The sequence below is a fragment of the Apteryx rowi genome, unplaced genomic scaffold, assembly GCF_003343035.1.
Source record: "Apteryx rowi isolate R43461 unplaced genomic scaffold, aptRow1 scaffold_11, whole genome shotgun sequence".
NCBI classification, from domain to species: Eukaryota; Metazoa; Chordata; class Aves; order Apterygiformes; family Apterygidae; genus Apteryx; species Apteryx rowi.
This window is the reverse complement of record NW_020447308.1, coordinates 9,548-24,577: the sequence shown is the minus strand read 5'-3', so window position 1 is coordinate 24,577 and position 15,030 is coordinate 9,548. Positions and strand designations below refer to the sequence as shown.

The 15,030-nt window shown below is 51.5% G+C and overlaps 1 protein-coding gene across 1 annotated transcript in view; it reads right to left on the bottom strand.

Annotated features, from left to right (window-relative positions):
* MFGE8 (milk fat globule-EGF factor 8 protein) overlaps positions 1 to 9,148 on the bottom strand; it is a 22,748-nt gene extending 13,600 nt beyond the window's left edge. Inside the window, exon 1 of the mRNA XM_026074481.1 lies at positions 9,028 to 9,148. Coding sequence (XP_025930266.1) covers positions 9,028 to 9,148 — 121 coding nt within the window. The remainder of the gene's footprint in view (positions 1 to 9,027) is intronic.
* Between the last annotated feature and the right edge of the window lie 5,882 nt (positions 9,149 to 15,030).

Here is a 15,030-nt window from a genome sequence, read left to right as displayed (position 1 = left end):
GGGTGCCCCGCAGTGGGGTGCAAGAGGGATGTGGGGTGCCCCGCAGTGGGGTGCGGGGGGGTGCAGGGTGCCCTGCAGCRGGGTGCAAGAGGGATGTAGGGTGCTCCCCAGCAAGGTGCAAGGTTGCTGTGCCCCGACCCTCGCCCCAGCCCCGGGCTCAGCCCCACGGGCCGGGAGCAGGCAGGAGGCAGCAGGCTCCTCGGGCACAGCCCCGGCTGGCCCAGGGTGCGAGGCACACGCCGGAYGGGGAAGGCAGGCAGAGCGAAGAGACCGGCACTATAGCCAAAGCTGCTTAATTAGCAGCCTGGAAGGGAGAGCCCCCACGGCACACTGAGGGGCTCAGGGAGCACATGCTCTGATTCGGCTGGGGCTGTTGGCTGCTCCTGCTGGGCCCGGCTTCCCCAGCTCGCACCCCTGGCAGAGGAGGCACCGCAGACCGGGTGGTCGCTGGCACCTTCCTGACCCTGGCAGCGCCCACGGCCCATGCCCCTTGCTGGCTGGCAGACGGGTGCGGAGGCTGGCCGCCGCGTGCCAGCTGGATAGGGATGTGCCCAGGGTTGCCAGCACTCRGCAGGAGGCAGAGCCTTTGTGCAACACAAAACCCCCTTTTCTCTCCCTGCGAGGRGTGAAAGCAGGAAAGGGCTTCACCACCACTCCGAGCTGGGGAAAACTGCTAAAGCACGTCTGCTCCCCAACCCTGCCGACACAGCAGGGAGGGACGCCACAGCTCAGAGCACTGCCGTGCACAAACGGCGCCCGGCACGCCAGCRGCACAGGGGTATCCCCAAGGAGAGCAGCGTCTCCTAACCAGCCTGGAGGCAAGCAGCTTGCAGCAAGGTCGGGTTTGTGGCTCTTGGAAGAGCTGCTCAGCAAGATGGTGAGAGCAGAGCTAAGGGGGGACAGACAGCTCTCTACCCAAAGCACCACTCTACAGGTCTGTTCGGTCGGCCACAAACAAGCTCCCCTTTGAGTTGTGTCCGTGTCAGCCTCCAGACCCCAAGGGAGTCTGTGCTGGAGGACTGGCAGCAGCAAAGCCCAGCCATGCTCTCGAGAAGAGCTGGTGCCACGTGAGGAGCTCTGCCCTGGATCGCAGAAACCGTTGGACTAAAGCACGTGCAGGCTAAATTCATATTCAGCAGCAAAGGGGACAGGAAACCACACAGTAAATGAATGCAAGGTAATTTGCCTCCCCACTGGAAATCTCCTAAGCCCTCCTCCTAAACATGCAGTTGATTTTATCTCTTCTTGCAAAACCCTCCATTTTAGCATTAACTGATCTACCTCAGATATTCCTGTTGCTCATAGTTAAATGTTGACTCTCTCTGAGTGTTGCTACATTTCTGGCTTTGACAACATGGCAACCCCAGAAGGCAGCAAGCACCACAGTCCAAACATGCACTATGCACTTTGATCAGTCTTTCCACCTCATTTTCCATCTCCACTTGAGCATCCAACTACCAGTTTTCTTGGACAAAATCAATCAATCCCTGTAAAAGCACTTAGACAGGGGAGTGACAACCTCAAGGACTGATCCATGGGCCAGGTCTAGCCGCCCCAGCGGAGCAGCATGCCAGTTATTCGCAGGGCTGGTTATGATGTTGTCTTCCTTGCCCCTGTCTAGCTGCTGTCTGATCCCTGTGTGGTTTAAGAGGTGCGGCCAAGGCCCTTCCCCAAACGCTGCCCATTTCCCGCAGGACCTGCTATCTCCCCAGCTCTGCAGAGCAGGACATGGAGCAAGCTTGCCCACGCCGGTGAATAAATCCGTTAACTTATCCCCAAACCACAGGGGCAGAAGGAACACAGGGAGCTGGTCTCATATTGCCCAGTCAGGCCCTCCATCCTCATTGCTGGTATTTCCTTCAGTTAGTATCAACATGAAGCTAACACCAGAAAGYGCTTAACTCCAGCTAAGGGAGAAAAAACAACTAAAAAGGAGGGAGTGAACAAGGCACAGCACTTGCTTTCGAATAACCCTCCAACCTCAGGGTAATTGCTGCTGTTGTGTTCAGTGGAAAACAAGGTCAGGAAGAGGAAAGAGCAGGAAAAGATTCCCAGGACTGTGCACAGGCAACTAGGGCAAGGGTGTTTATTTTGCATTTTGAGGGGCTACTGCCTGGATTTGTCTCAGAGAGGCTGCAAGACCCAGAGGGAGCTCCAGAAAAATCAGCAGTCTCTCTAAAAACAGAAAACAGAATATTTTCCTTCTGTCCCTAGAGGCATACATGCCAATGTCCCTAGTAATGTGCATGGGAAAGAATATTAAAAACTGAGACATGGAAGCCGGACTGAGCTATGTTCTACTCAGAAACTCAGTTTCCTGGAGGCACCAATGGCTCTTTAAATGGAGACCTGTAAAAGAATGAGGGATCGCAGGACAGCTAGGAAATTTGGGCTGAGAAGATCCCACGCTGTCCTAGCTGAAAGAGGGGAAATCTTGCTGCAGGAGACACAAAAGAGAGAGAAAAACAACCTGTTAAACACAGGGAAGCAGCAATGAATGGAGACAGCCCTCACATGCGCTACACCACACCCCAGTTTCATATAGCTGCCAAGTTTTCGCAAGGGATGGCTCTACTTAAAAGAGTTTGGTAGGTCGAAGGTCAGGCATAATTTCACTCCCTTCTGCAGGGACTATTTAGGCCTTGTTATAGCAGGATTTACCACTGGGCTTGGTTTCTGCTGCATGAAGGTCTGCCAGGCCAAACTATGCCGTAACTCTTTCTGAGCCGTGCAGATAGCCAAGATCCTGGGTCCCATGGGTGGGGTGATAAAGAGGAAAATATATGATGGGGCTGCTTGTTTCTGTGATGCAATCCTCTTTATTTCCCAGCTTATACAAAGCTGTTGTCCTTTGAAAGAAGGAAGTGAACAATACATGGCCTTCCCCTTTCTCAAGTCTAAAGCTGCCTTCAGCCAGCTCTCAGACCATAAAGCTTTCTAAGTTTTGTCTCACGGACAGTGTGTTTGCAATGACTGCTCTGTTATCTCTGTGGTTTCGTGCTCCTCCTCTCCACTCCCTCTCTTGCACAGACTCTCACCTCTGACCCATGGGATCTCCCCCCACATCAGATAGCAAGGACCCCTCCATGGCAAACTCCCACTCAGCCCTTGCATGGATCTTTATTTGGGTGGCAGCCCCTATTGTTTCAGCTATCTGTTCCATAAAGAAGCTCAGTGATTTAGGTTTATCTTGAAAGAAAGGCAGTCGTTACACCCAGGAGGGATACCCAACCCATAACACTCCCATAATCCTCCCTACGACATGGCTCCTCCCTCACCCCAGCACAGAGGGCTCTCTGCTCAAAAAAGACAAAAGTCTCTCTCAGAGCTTGAGAGCTCTGTCCCTTGCGGGCACATCTCTTTCTCAGGGCGGCTCCATACAAAGCGCTAAATCGTGGTTCAGGCCACAGTCCAGGTCCCAAGAAGGTTTCCTACCCCATAGGATTAAGCATCCCATACCGCCACCCGTGCCACACACGTGTCTGTTACTCCAAATGGGGAGGAGAGGCCATCTGTCTGCAGCACTGTCTCAGAGGATTAAGCCCAAGTCTGTTCCTAATCTTTCTAACAGGATAACCAATCTCTCATTGCCAGTATCTCTAACCAGTCACCTCCTATGGCCCCGTTTGCCCTGATGTAGTCACTGYTAGCATGTCAGCTCATGGTTTCTGACGGCTGCAGAATATATCCACGGGTCAGGACAATCTTCAAACGAGGCTCGACTCTTCTGTTTCTGTTCTGGAGAACAGGTTCCTAAGTTCTCTGCCTCTTCCACCAAAAGGGCCATAGTTTCTTTAAACTAAGGCTTCACAGGGATGCTAACACTTAGGTACCAGGAATTTCAGGACTAAAGAAAAGCTTCTAAAGAAACCTAGACACTGAATATCCTCAGGGCACAGAAAGCTCTTCATATCTATCACGTTCCCTTCAGGGTATGTAACTGCATGTGATTTAAAAGGAAGAAAGCAAGGGGCAGCACGTTCCCCAAAAATTCCAGATTTGCTCTGTTCCCACTACTGATTGTTTCAGAGCTCAGATGAGATCCCAGCCAGTTTAACTTAAGGTCCTTTGCTCTAACCTCAATAAACAAGATTATATACAGATTAGAGCTAATGTGTCTGTGTAAGGTGCTTAATATAAGCACCTTTATATAACCCCCTTTTCTGAATTTGAGTGTCATATCTCCAAGAAAAAAAGGTGTTGCTTTCATCTCCATTTTACAAATGGGGAACTGAGGCCTGGAGGGACTTGGGGGAAGGACAGATCTCCTTTTACTTTGTCCATCTACAAGATAGGCATTTGGGCTTAGCCTCTTGCACACACCTTCTCAGCAGTCAGTGGTAAGAGAAGTATTTCCAAAGGTCATTCAAGTCTGCTGCGGGAGGAATTACCCTGGGAAATACCTCTCTCTTTGTTCATGACAGATAAGCACAGACGACTAGCCAAGACTAAAGCCCAACTGTTGGTGGTTCCAGTTCGGTGAGGACAGTCTCTCGTAGAGTTGCCCAGGAAGGAGAGAGCAGAGCCCACACCCCAGACTTGTATTACCCCGCTCTAGCCTGGTGGTTGAAAGCACCAACCCCATATCAAGAACTGACACTCAGTGGTACACCGTAACGCACAATCGAAACTGCTTATTGATTAGCAGCGGCGAGTGGCCCAAACATGCTCAAACACAGAGCAGATGCCGCAGACAGATATGCTGTGGCTCTTTTCTTGTTTTTCAGGAAGCTCTCAGCAAGCTCCTGCCTTGACCCATAACACTAAATTGTGTCCTTGATAACTTTAGCTTCAAGGTTCCTCTGATAACTGAGGTTTTCCTGGTAAGAGACAGATCCGCATCCTCTTGCCAGGTACACAAGAGCCCTTCTTTCTCAAACCATTCACTTAACGCACGTGCTTCCAGCTTACACCGGATTGAAGGTTTTCTGCCCTCCTGCGGGGCTTGTACGGCCCAACACAAGCTTTCAATCCGATTAAACAACCGGGGCCTCATAGAGCTAATGCTATATGAATATGTAGCAACAAGAACGAACTCTAATGCGCTGGGCCAGGGGGTTTCAAGGAGCCCCAGAACCTGTCTTACCGGCTAGATAAGAAGAGGCAGTTTGCTCGTTATGGCATGCTCCCCTTCGCACTCCCCTCCCTGCGTCCCTCCCTCCCTCCCGTCCGCGCTGAGGAGAGGCTCTGCCCAGGCCTGGGCCTCATTAATCTGCGAAGTTCCCCTTTGATCTCTGTACCTCGGAGCGTAATTAGAAGGTTTGAACTATCTCTCGGCCCCCCTGTCTGTGCCTCCCACTTGCTCTGATCCCCCAGAGCCTGGTAGTAAGGTGAGATTTGCCACAGCTCTGGGATTTGTTTATTCCTGAAAAGAGACATGTTTGGGGCCTTTTAAGATACATTTCAGTAGCCACATCTGTGGCTGGTTGTAGCTGGAAAACATGGGCTGTTCAGATCCCTGCATACCTCCCCTCTCTTGCACATACACCTGGCCTTGCAGGGGGCCATCCAGGGTGATCAGACCTCAAACTTGGTTCATTATTGCTTTGTTTTCTGGAGACCAAAGTGGCTCTTGGAGGCCACCTGGAGCCAGTTACGTCTGCATGTCAGGTAGCTGGTGACTGCTGATGCAGTCTGAGGGCATGACATTCCCTCCCTGCCCACCCCACAACCATCCCACGCTGCCGGGGGGAGGCGCAGTGTCCTGGCGGGGGGCTCCCCCAGCACCTCTGCCCTGAGGGGCAATTCTTGCAAGCTATGGGCCTGATGCCTTCAGCAGGAGCTCGGCTGAAAGCTAACACGGGGCTCTGATGCTGGCAAGCAGCCGTGTAGGGCCACCCCAGAGACCAGGCACAGCTTCCCATGTGATTACAATCTGCCTTCCTGTCACAGACGGACCCTGGTGTCTCTGACACGCGGGTTGAAGCTTCTTCCCAGCTGCTTCCTGCCTCTTGGGCTGCAGCCTCCAGAGCCGCAATGGAAACCACAGCAGGAGCTCACTCGGCACCGAGGGCTCTGTCCAGGAGAGCTGGCTCAGCTGCTCAGTTACTTCTCTCCTATGACTCCTCCTTTCCTCAAAAGGAAATGAAAACAAACTCCAAGCCAGACATGTCCTCAGTGAAACCCGTGCGTGAGCCATGGTCAGGGCCTGAATGGGGGCTGCTGCTTGGCCAGGGTGCCAGGACCCACTACAGAGCGAGCAGGAAGATGAGTGCACGTAGCCCACCCGCGGGTTAGTTAGTGTGCACCCAAGGGGACACGAAGCCCGAACGTAGCGTGCTGCAGGACTGCCGGGGTGGCTGCATCCTCACCAAGTGCTCTGCTCGCAGCTCAGAGGGCTGGTGGCTCTGCAGATTGCACCTGGGGCTGCGCTACGTCTTATCTCATCAGAGACAACAGTTCCCGCGTGGGAAATCAGCTAACAGCTCTGTAAATCCACAGTTTCAAGCAGCTAACACATGGTTTTGAGCAGCAACAGCCTCCTTTGCAGGAATGAGAGTGTCCTGAGAGGCAGGGGTATCCACCCATCCCCTGGTTGCTTCACGAATTTGCTTCAAAGGAGATTTCCTAGAGTTCAGTTTTGTATCAGACCCTTGTAAAGTCTCCCAAGCAAGAAGGCATTTCTCCCTCCCTGCCAGGAAGTTTATACTAACGTATTTTTAAGACATTCATTCTGTTAGTCATACCCCACACGTTCTCTGCAATCATCCCTCCTTCTCTGTGGGAACTCCTAGCCCACCGGTTACCTTGTCCAGCCTCCGCTGGTGGCTTTATAAGGACTCTGGGAGCTGTAATTCCTGTTGCAGCAGGTATGACACTGGGAGAGCGCCGCAGCATTTATGGCATCTACTTCAGATGTGCCCATGCCAGTCACCACAGCAGCTGGACTGCACTGGGAGAACAGTGTGAGGAGAAACAACTGAAAAAAGCAACCCATTCCAACAGGCAGCCGGTCCCAGCCAGCTTCTATTCTCCTTGGAAATGACTTTCTTACTCTCCTTGCCATAGTGACAGATGTCATAGTATCTTGAGAGAAACATTTCTGGCCAAGACATGAGCGGATTTGCCTTCTGCCTTCAAAACCCCTTTAGGCATTTTTGTGTTACTCTTCACTCCTTGCCATCCTGCCCTGCAGCCCATTCAACACTGTCTAAATCCCACGTATTCTGCATCCTCGTGATGGCTCTTGGAGGAGTGAGATGGCCATGGCTCCAGTGCTGAGTCCCCAGCTGTCCCCAGCTTGCAACRGGCTGCTGCCCTGACAGCCCTCCTGCGGTAAAATCAGTGAGTCTCCCTGGAGATGTCCAGAACAGATACAGTGAGCAAAAGAGTGTGGGTTTCACAAGCCCTTGTCCGCTCCTAATGGTGCTTCACTTCCCCCAGAATATTCCCTGCCCTGATGTTCTGGGACAGGTTTGTTTCTGCCTTTGCCTTTTAACTGTGCACTGCCTTGTGGTGTTAGCAGCCTCGGCRCTGGGGAGGGACGAGGAAACCCCATGGACACAGAATGACCCCACCTCCTCCCCAGGGAGCCGCGAACTGAGYGCCAGCACTTCCTTCAGAGCAAGTGGTGGGGCCAGCACAGCTCTTAGAGGCTTGTGTGTTAACCTCTCATGTCCAGTTTGAGATGCTCACTTCCAGTCCCTGGTAACTCACCTAAGGCCCAAGGAGGAAAACAGGAAGGAAGTCACCTACATCTAGGCCTGATCTGGTTCATTTTCATTCAGTGGGGATTTACTGGCACACCATGTTTTACAGATGCTTCTCACCATAAAAGGAGGCCAGCACCTCCTCATCTCCCTGAGGTAGGTGCAATTCCTTCAGGGTTGCTGTGAAATGAAGTTTTTTCATGGCTTTCCTCCTCCTTGCTCATGTCAGTATCTCCTCCCGGTTTTGGTACGTTATCTTCTGTGATACCTAGTAATGTAAGGCAACATTTACCTGCACTTCCTCCTTTTCTAGCTATTTCTGCACATTTGCATTGCCTGCTGCAGGCAGTCAGACAGACCAAATTTGCCTGCCATGAGGACAGCAACCCCACAACTACAGCTTCGGGGTGGCAGGTGTGTGTTTTGCAGAGCACGTGCAGCCCCATACTAGCAGATAAGTTTGCTCTGGTTGCCTGTGGTTAGCTGGCAGGCTTCCTGGGGAGCAGCAATGCACTCAGAAGGCAGGCTGTCCCAGAACATGACATGTTTTTGCCTGGTCTTGCAGCTACCTGTCAGCCACTGTACAAACATAGCCCTGTCTCTCGTGCCCCCTTGCCTCTTCTGCCTCTCTTCGGTGCTGCTTTTTGCTGAGCTCCAAGATCAGCCACACCTCAGCTGGGTAAACAGGAGCTGATCCTACCCCATCAGCTAAGGGCTTTTCAGCCTTAGCTGCTGTGAGACTCAGAGACGGTGCACAGCAGGAAGAGCTCCTTGATTTTTCCCTCAAGGAAATCTCACTTTTCATTATTGAACACATCTGCAGCCCTTAAAAGGACACAGCAGCCGATGTGATCGTCTGGTTTCAACTTCTATTTTCTTTCTTCATTCTTCTGTTCTCTATTTGTTTTGTTCCTCTTTCAGCTTCCTTATCTTCTGTTTTGTTCCTCATTTTCTCACTCATGTGTCTTTCCTGTCCTTTTGKTTTTTCCATTCATCCTTTTTAATACTTCTTCTGTTCTTCTGTTTCTTCTTTCTTGYCTGCTTCCCACTTAATTCTTGAGACACCTCCGAGTAACACTTGCCAGCCCCTGAAATGCAAATAGCAGCTGTCTCCAGGCCACATCCCCAGAGCACAGCCCAGYGAGAATTCCCCATGTGCTGAACTGTATCTCACAACCCTGAAACCACACAGCCCTGTCCTGAAGAAACCCACCCCTTCTGTACTGAAATATGTCATCTTCTCGGTGCTAACTCATGAGCCGGATGGAGCTGATACTTTATTGCRAAAAAAACTTTAGAGATTGTTAGTAACTAAAGCCAGCCAGCACCTTGTTCTCCATCTCACCTCAAAGASAGCATTTCTTGAAAACTCTTTTACCTGCCTTTGAAGAGATGCTGAGTGGGGAGGGAGGACACCCATTCCCTGCAGCACAGCACCCTCTAGCCTCCGCTGGGGCAGCAGCTCTTTGCTCATCAGGAAGCAGGACCTCCGCCACCATCGAATGATCGCTGTGCCTCGTCCGAGCCCTGCACCAGTCCCTACACATCCAGCCCTGCGTCACTGCAGCAAAATCCCCCTGCAGCATTACTGCCACGTGGGTCGGAAGCGATGCAAATGGTGGATTTCATGGGATCTTCATTGATCAGGATCTTAAAGCTGGAGCTAGTCTGTTCTGAGTAGACATGTGGTAGATCAGATGTCATTTCTGAATGGCTGAGACACCAGCTTTGCAAGGTGGAGCCCGGAATGAGCAGACGTGTGGTCAGCCTGCAACATGCTGGTTACGCAGTGTCAGCTGCGCTGTTTATTTCCTCCAGCCCAAGCATTAATTTAACTCAGTGGTGATACAGGCATGATTTTCAAAAGGGTAACGCTGCCCTCACAAAGCGAGGTGAGGCTAGCTGGAGGAGTGATGTGGGTTCAGTGATGGTAGTAGYTTTGCAGGTGCTGTCTTTTCCTGCGAGACTGTTCTGCCCCCTACCAGGTCCTTGTGTGTGGAAGAGGGTGGTCATTCCCAGCTCGCCTCCAAACATGGCAGCAGCCCTTCCCCACTTGGCTGTGATTGCCAGTGTAATCCCAGAAAAAAATCTGGCAGATGAGGATGTTCCTTYTTCTGGAGTAGCCTTCATCCTGGCCAGCCCACTGCTCCTCACTGCCTGCTCCCCATCTGCCTAATCCCCAAATCATGCTCCCTTGCTCCCCACCAGTCTCACACAAACCCACCTCCCCATACCAGAATCAAGCCTGTTTCCATTTACTCCTGCTTTCTTTCTACACCTCCACCAAACAGAGCTCTGACTCTTTGCACTGTAACACCAYCACCCTTTCCCCCAAACCATAACCATAACCTTATTCTTTGTACTCACCCTCATCCAAACACAGTCATGTGCTCCCTACCTCCCAGACCTATCCCAGTTCCCACTATTTTGGCATGAGGCAGTAGCTCCCACCCCCGCTCACTTCATTTCTGTAAATACTGCTATCTGGGAAGAGTCTCTTCCCCATTCCTGAAGCAGAGGCATGGATTTTTACAGGGGGCCAGTAATCCTACTGCCTGGTTCACTTAGCTTTTTCGTTTGCAACCTCTGGCTTATTCTCCTCATTCACCACTACTTATATGGCAACTTTTCCAGAGAAAACATTTCACAAAGAGTCACTGAAAGAATGTAGCTTTAGCAAGCTCACTCACTGGCTTTAGAGGCTGGATAGTTATAATCGTGCCAAACTCCAACCACAGGAACACAATATAATGGCAAATGTCAGACAGGCCACTCAGAATTAAACAGAAGACAAATAGTTTCCCTTATTCAGTATGACATCTTGGAAATACTCCAGGAGAAGCTCACACATCTCCCTGGCTTTACCACATTTGTTCCAATCTCCCCTGCTTTCCAGCGATTGCTCCTCTGCCTGCTCTCTCATCCAGACCCCCTGCCCATAGCCCCCCACATGTGCAGACTGCCTCCAGGACAGGCAGCACTCCAAAACACTGCTTAGCACCTGCATCTGTGCCTTGACTTACCTAAACGTGTAATAAAGGGGCAGAAATGGGCTCTGAGAGAACAAGAGGTGGTATCGTAGGTGGCTCCTGCTGGGAACAGAAAGAAAACAGCTGGGCCACTGTGAAATCTCATGTGCATTAGGGTGGCAAGGCCTAAGGACTGGCGTGGCAGGGTGGTGGAAGTGGCGGTGTGTGTTATATCTGCCCAGGTCTGCTCAGACTGGCAGCTTTTGGTGTGGAGGCTAGGAATTTCACCTAACCAGACTCCCTGCTAAATTCAGGAGTACTGTGGCATTGATTCATCTCAAGGAAATAAAGAAGGATCCTTAGAAGTAAATAAACTCCCTTCCCCTGCAATGCTGAGGCTGCTTGCGGAACCAGGCAGGGTTAAAGTGCTGAGGAGCACCCAGCAGCAGGATCCAGGCCCTTTCCTCCCCAGAGCACAGGACCCAGGGGCACTGCTGATGCCAGGGGAACTATTCAAAAGCCTCTTCCTCCAGCCAGCAGCTGTGGCTGGACATGGGGTGAAAGGAGTGACCTTGTTGTTGGGAATTTGGGGACAGAACTGGCTGAGCAGAGCCTAGTGAGATGCTTGGCTCAGTAGCATTTCTCTCTTGGCCTGGAATAATTTGAGAATGCAACAGCCAATCTGCTCTGAAATGACCAGTGACCTTCCCTGTATTAGCAGGCAGAGCCTGCTTGGTTTGGCAAAAAAACATAAAAAAGAGAGWCAGAAAGTCTCTGGCAACTGAGTAGCAGAAGAAATGCCTTCAGCCATAAGAAGAGATCAGGGGACTCTGGTCTAAAAGTGGACAGAAAGGTGGACAGCAGTAACCCACTAGGGCTGAGGTTAGTCAGTAAGTTTTATAGCTAGGAATTATCTAGTGTGCTAAATAAGACCAGCGCAGAAGCTTTTGTGGAGGGCAGCAGAGCTGAAAGTTGGCAATGAGCAGCTGAATGAGTACGTGATGGAAAAATACTGAGCAGGTGGGCCATGTGCCACCTCCACGGCTGGTTTGTATGATGCAGCCGTTCTCCCATCCCTGGTATTTGTTTTCTTACATTGTCATCTCCTCAGGACAGACGCTGGTCTATTTAGAGATCTGCAAAGTGCCCATTAGGCTTTTAGACACCATTTTCAGAAAATACGTAAGAGTCCAAAGAGCACYGCGAATCCTGATCCAGCAGGCTCTYAAACGCCACAGCTCTGCAGCCTGCAAGCCAATACCTCTCYGGCACTGCAGGGAAGGCAGAACAGGCAAAGAGGAAAAATCATTGCCTTTAYTTCCATCTGTAAAGCTTTTTTGTGCTCACATGTCACTGACAGGCACTATGTTTATTTTCAGCTGGCAATCAAGCCCTGTCATAAGAAATGTTTTCCCTTTTGCTCCTGCTACACTGGCAGAGATCAACACCGCAATGTTTCCTCCAGCAAAAAGGAAGGTTTCCTAAGAGGTGCAAAGTCCCTGGAAGTCATTCAGTGCACRGTAAGTTTGCTGAGCAGGAGAAAAGCTAGGCAAGGGGAAATGAAGCAGAAAAAGAATTAGTTCCTKGTGGCAGCAACAGCCAAGAGAGGGATGTAAATAAAAGGTGTCAACGTCACCAAGGTGTTGCGTAGCTGTGTCTCAGGCTGGTCCAGCACTGCACCCAGTTCTCTCTGCCTGGCACCATTTAAATTGCCGGGTTTTAAAAGGTGAAATTACAATCAACCGTTTTTGGCCCCACTGTAAGGAGGTAAATGCCTGCCCAAAGCACAAGGCAAAGCTATGTGTTTTTCCTGTACCTACAGTTTCCAGTGCATATATTTTGCCTCTTTTGCAGTATCCATACCAATCACTGAGGGATCCCCTTGCCTCCAAAGCACCAGTGTGTTTCTGGATGCGCAGGAACATCAGACAGAAGCTGCTGGGCTGGAGCTGCCAAATCCTCAATATGAGGCAAGCAGACTGGAAATGAAACTCGCCTCTTCCCAGCACCTTTCATTTATGAGATGGTTTAGGCTACTGCTCAGATGGCATTTCCTGAGCATGAGCTGTTTGCTGTGAGTGGTACAGACTCACTCCTGGCTCCTGGCCAGAGCACTCCACCTACTGCATACACCACTGCTCCCAACACGCGCAAGCCGTGTTGTGCTAATCATCACATGGGTTTGGCCTTAGAAACGTCAACTCCCCGCACACTCAGAGGGAGGGCAGCTTCCTCTACAAGCCAAAACTCAGAGGCTGTTTTAATAGCCCGCAGCCTGGTTTGTGCTCACAAACATACATGCTCCCTCCCAGCCATCTCTGTTCCTGCACCAGAAGGTATAGCTGAAACCCCCCACCCTTGTTCTCTGAAATCAGGAGCAAAACTCTCACTGACTTTCACTAAGTTCCTACTTCCCTTTCTGGAGATGCAGCASTTTTTCCACCCCTTCCCTTCTTCATGCAGTCATCCTGATAGCTCAGTAGTTTGGATCCCACTACCACATCCACCTGGAAATTGGTACTGCTACCTATTCAATTTTATTYTACTCTAGTTCAGAGCTCAGTCCTCACTGAAATATCTGAGTACCCCAGTATGAAAAACTGCCACAGGTTTTATTTYTCCTCCTGGGCAAGAAGGGTGCAGCTAAGTGTTTTGTTTGGTTTGCCTTATGACAATGGGCCAATGGTGAAGACAGCACCCTTCTAAACAGCTGAGCTTCTTTCAGGTCACAGAAATCTCCAATAACCTCAAGAATTTAAAGCAAAGACCTTGCCTAGAGGTTCAATACTGTTTCACAGAGAGTTTTCCTGCAGTTTGCCTGAGTCTAGGATGAGTAACCACATTACAACTGGAATCAATTTGACTGCAATTGCCTATAATCACATTCAAACACATTCTTCAAATACTTTGATAAGAGGCTAATAGCGGAAGTACATATAATAAGCCTATAGTGTACATTGATCACAAGCATAACTAGCTGTATTCAGACATACCGAACCTCGACCCAGCAGGGTCACCAGTGAGTTTAATAACCATCATAAGCCCTGGACCTTTTGGTTGACCAAGTGCTACAGGCTCACATCTGTAGTGTGAAGGGACAAGACAAGAGCTGGCTGTGGGAGTGTGGTTGTTTCTGTTCTGCCATTTTCATGTTAGCAATCCCCCTTCTGCCCTTCTTCAGAGCTCCCATCTTCCCAGTGACTCAGGCTATGGGAGTTAGTCATCTCTGTAGATACACAACCCTCTGGAAAATGTGACTTGCTCCTTGAGAGCTTTCTCTACGTAGGAAGCTCCAACTCCCAGTAAACAAGAGGAAGCAAAATGTCTGCAATCAGGGAGAGGATTTTTCCATCCAGTTATATAAAGTGACCATTAACATAGCTAGAAACAGTCGATGATACTAGGAATACAACACGTGGTGCTTTTGGGATGCTACCAGAAAAGCAAGTTTATAAACATCACGTTGCAGACCTTTTTTTTTAGGTGGTGTTTGTTTGTTTTCCTCCAGCGCTTCCAGACYCGCAAGGTCTGTTTATCGGGAGCGGATTTCGCTGTCCCTGTTACACGTCCCACCTGGCGCGAGGAGCCAGATGGGCCCCTCCATGCCTCACTGGGGGCTGGGGGCAGGTCCTGCCCGCTCCCGCAGAGGAGGCCCCAGGCTCCAGCTTGCACCCCAGCGCCAGGCTCCCRACACCCAAGTAATATCGGTGCGGCAGCACCAATAAGGCTTGCGAGCGCAGGGAACACAACGCCACTCACCAGTGTGGCGGCTACGCAGCAACCATTTTGAAGGTCCTACAATATCCTTCCTGAATGTTTTTCATTGCCACTTGGCATCACACTACCAGTATTTAGCGCTTTAAGACGCGTACAAGGAATAGGAGTAGTTCAGGCCACACTGGAGGGGTTTTTGACACACTTGCCCAGTGTCACTGAGGGGCCAGCAGGCACCGCAGCAGGGGTGCTCCGAGGGGTTTCCATGCCGTGTTCCCCTCCCAGCTCAGGCGGYAGGAAGACCCCAGACACCCGCCCCGGCCGCCGCCCGCTCCCGCCGCCCTCCCTGGCCGCCCCCCGCCCCGGCGGGCGGCCGCACTCTGTCATGGCGGCGGCAACCCCGGCTCCTCACAGGCGTCTCCCACCCCGCCCGCAGACGCCAATTGCCGCCCGCCGCCTGACTGAAAGGCGGACCAGCCAATGGAGCCGCAGGAGCCCGCCCCACTGCGTCACAACCCGCCAATAGGGCCCGAGCCGCCCGGCTGCGGCGCGCTCCCGCCTTCGACTCGCCTCCCGGCCAATCCGCCAGCGGGCTTGGGCGCGAGTGGCGTGGCGGCGCGGCCAATCGGGAGCGAGGGCGGTTGCTAAGGGGGCCGCGGCCGCGGGGCCCGCTTGCAGACGGGTGGGAGCGGCGGTCG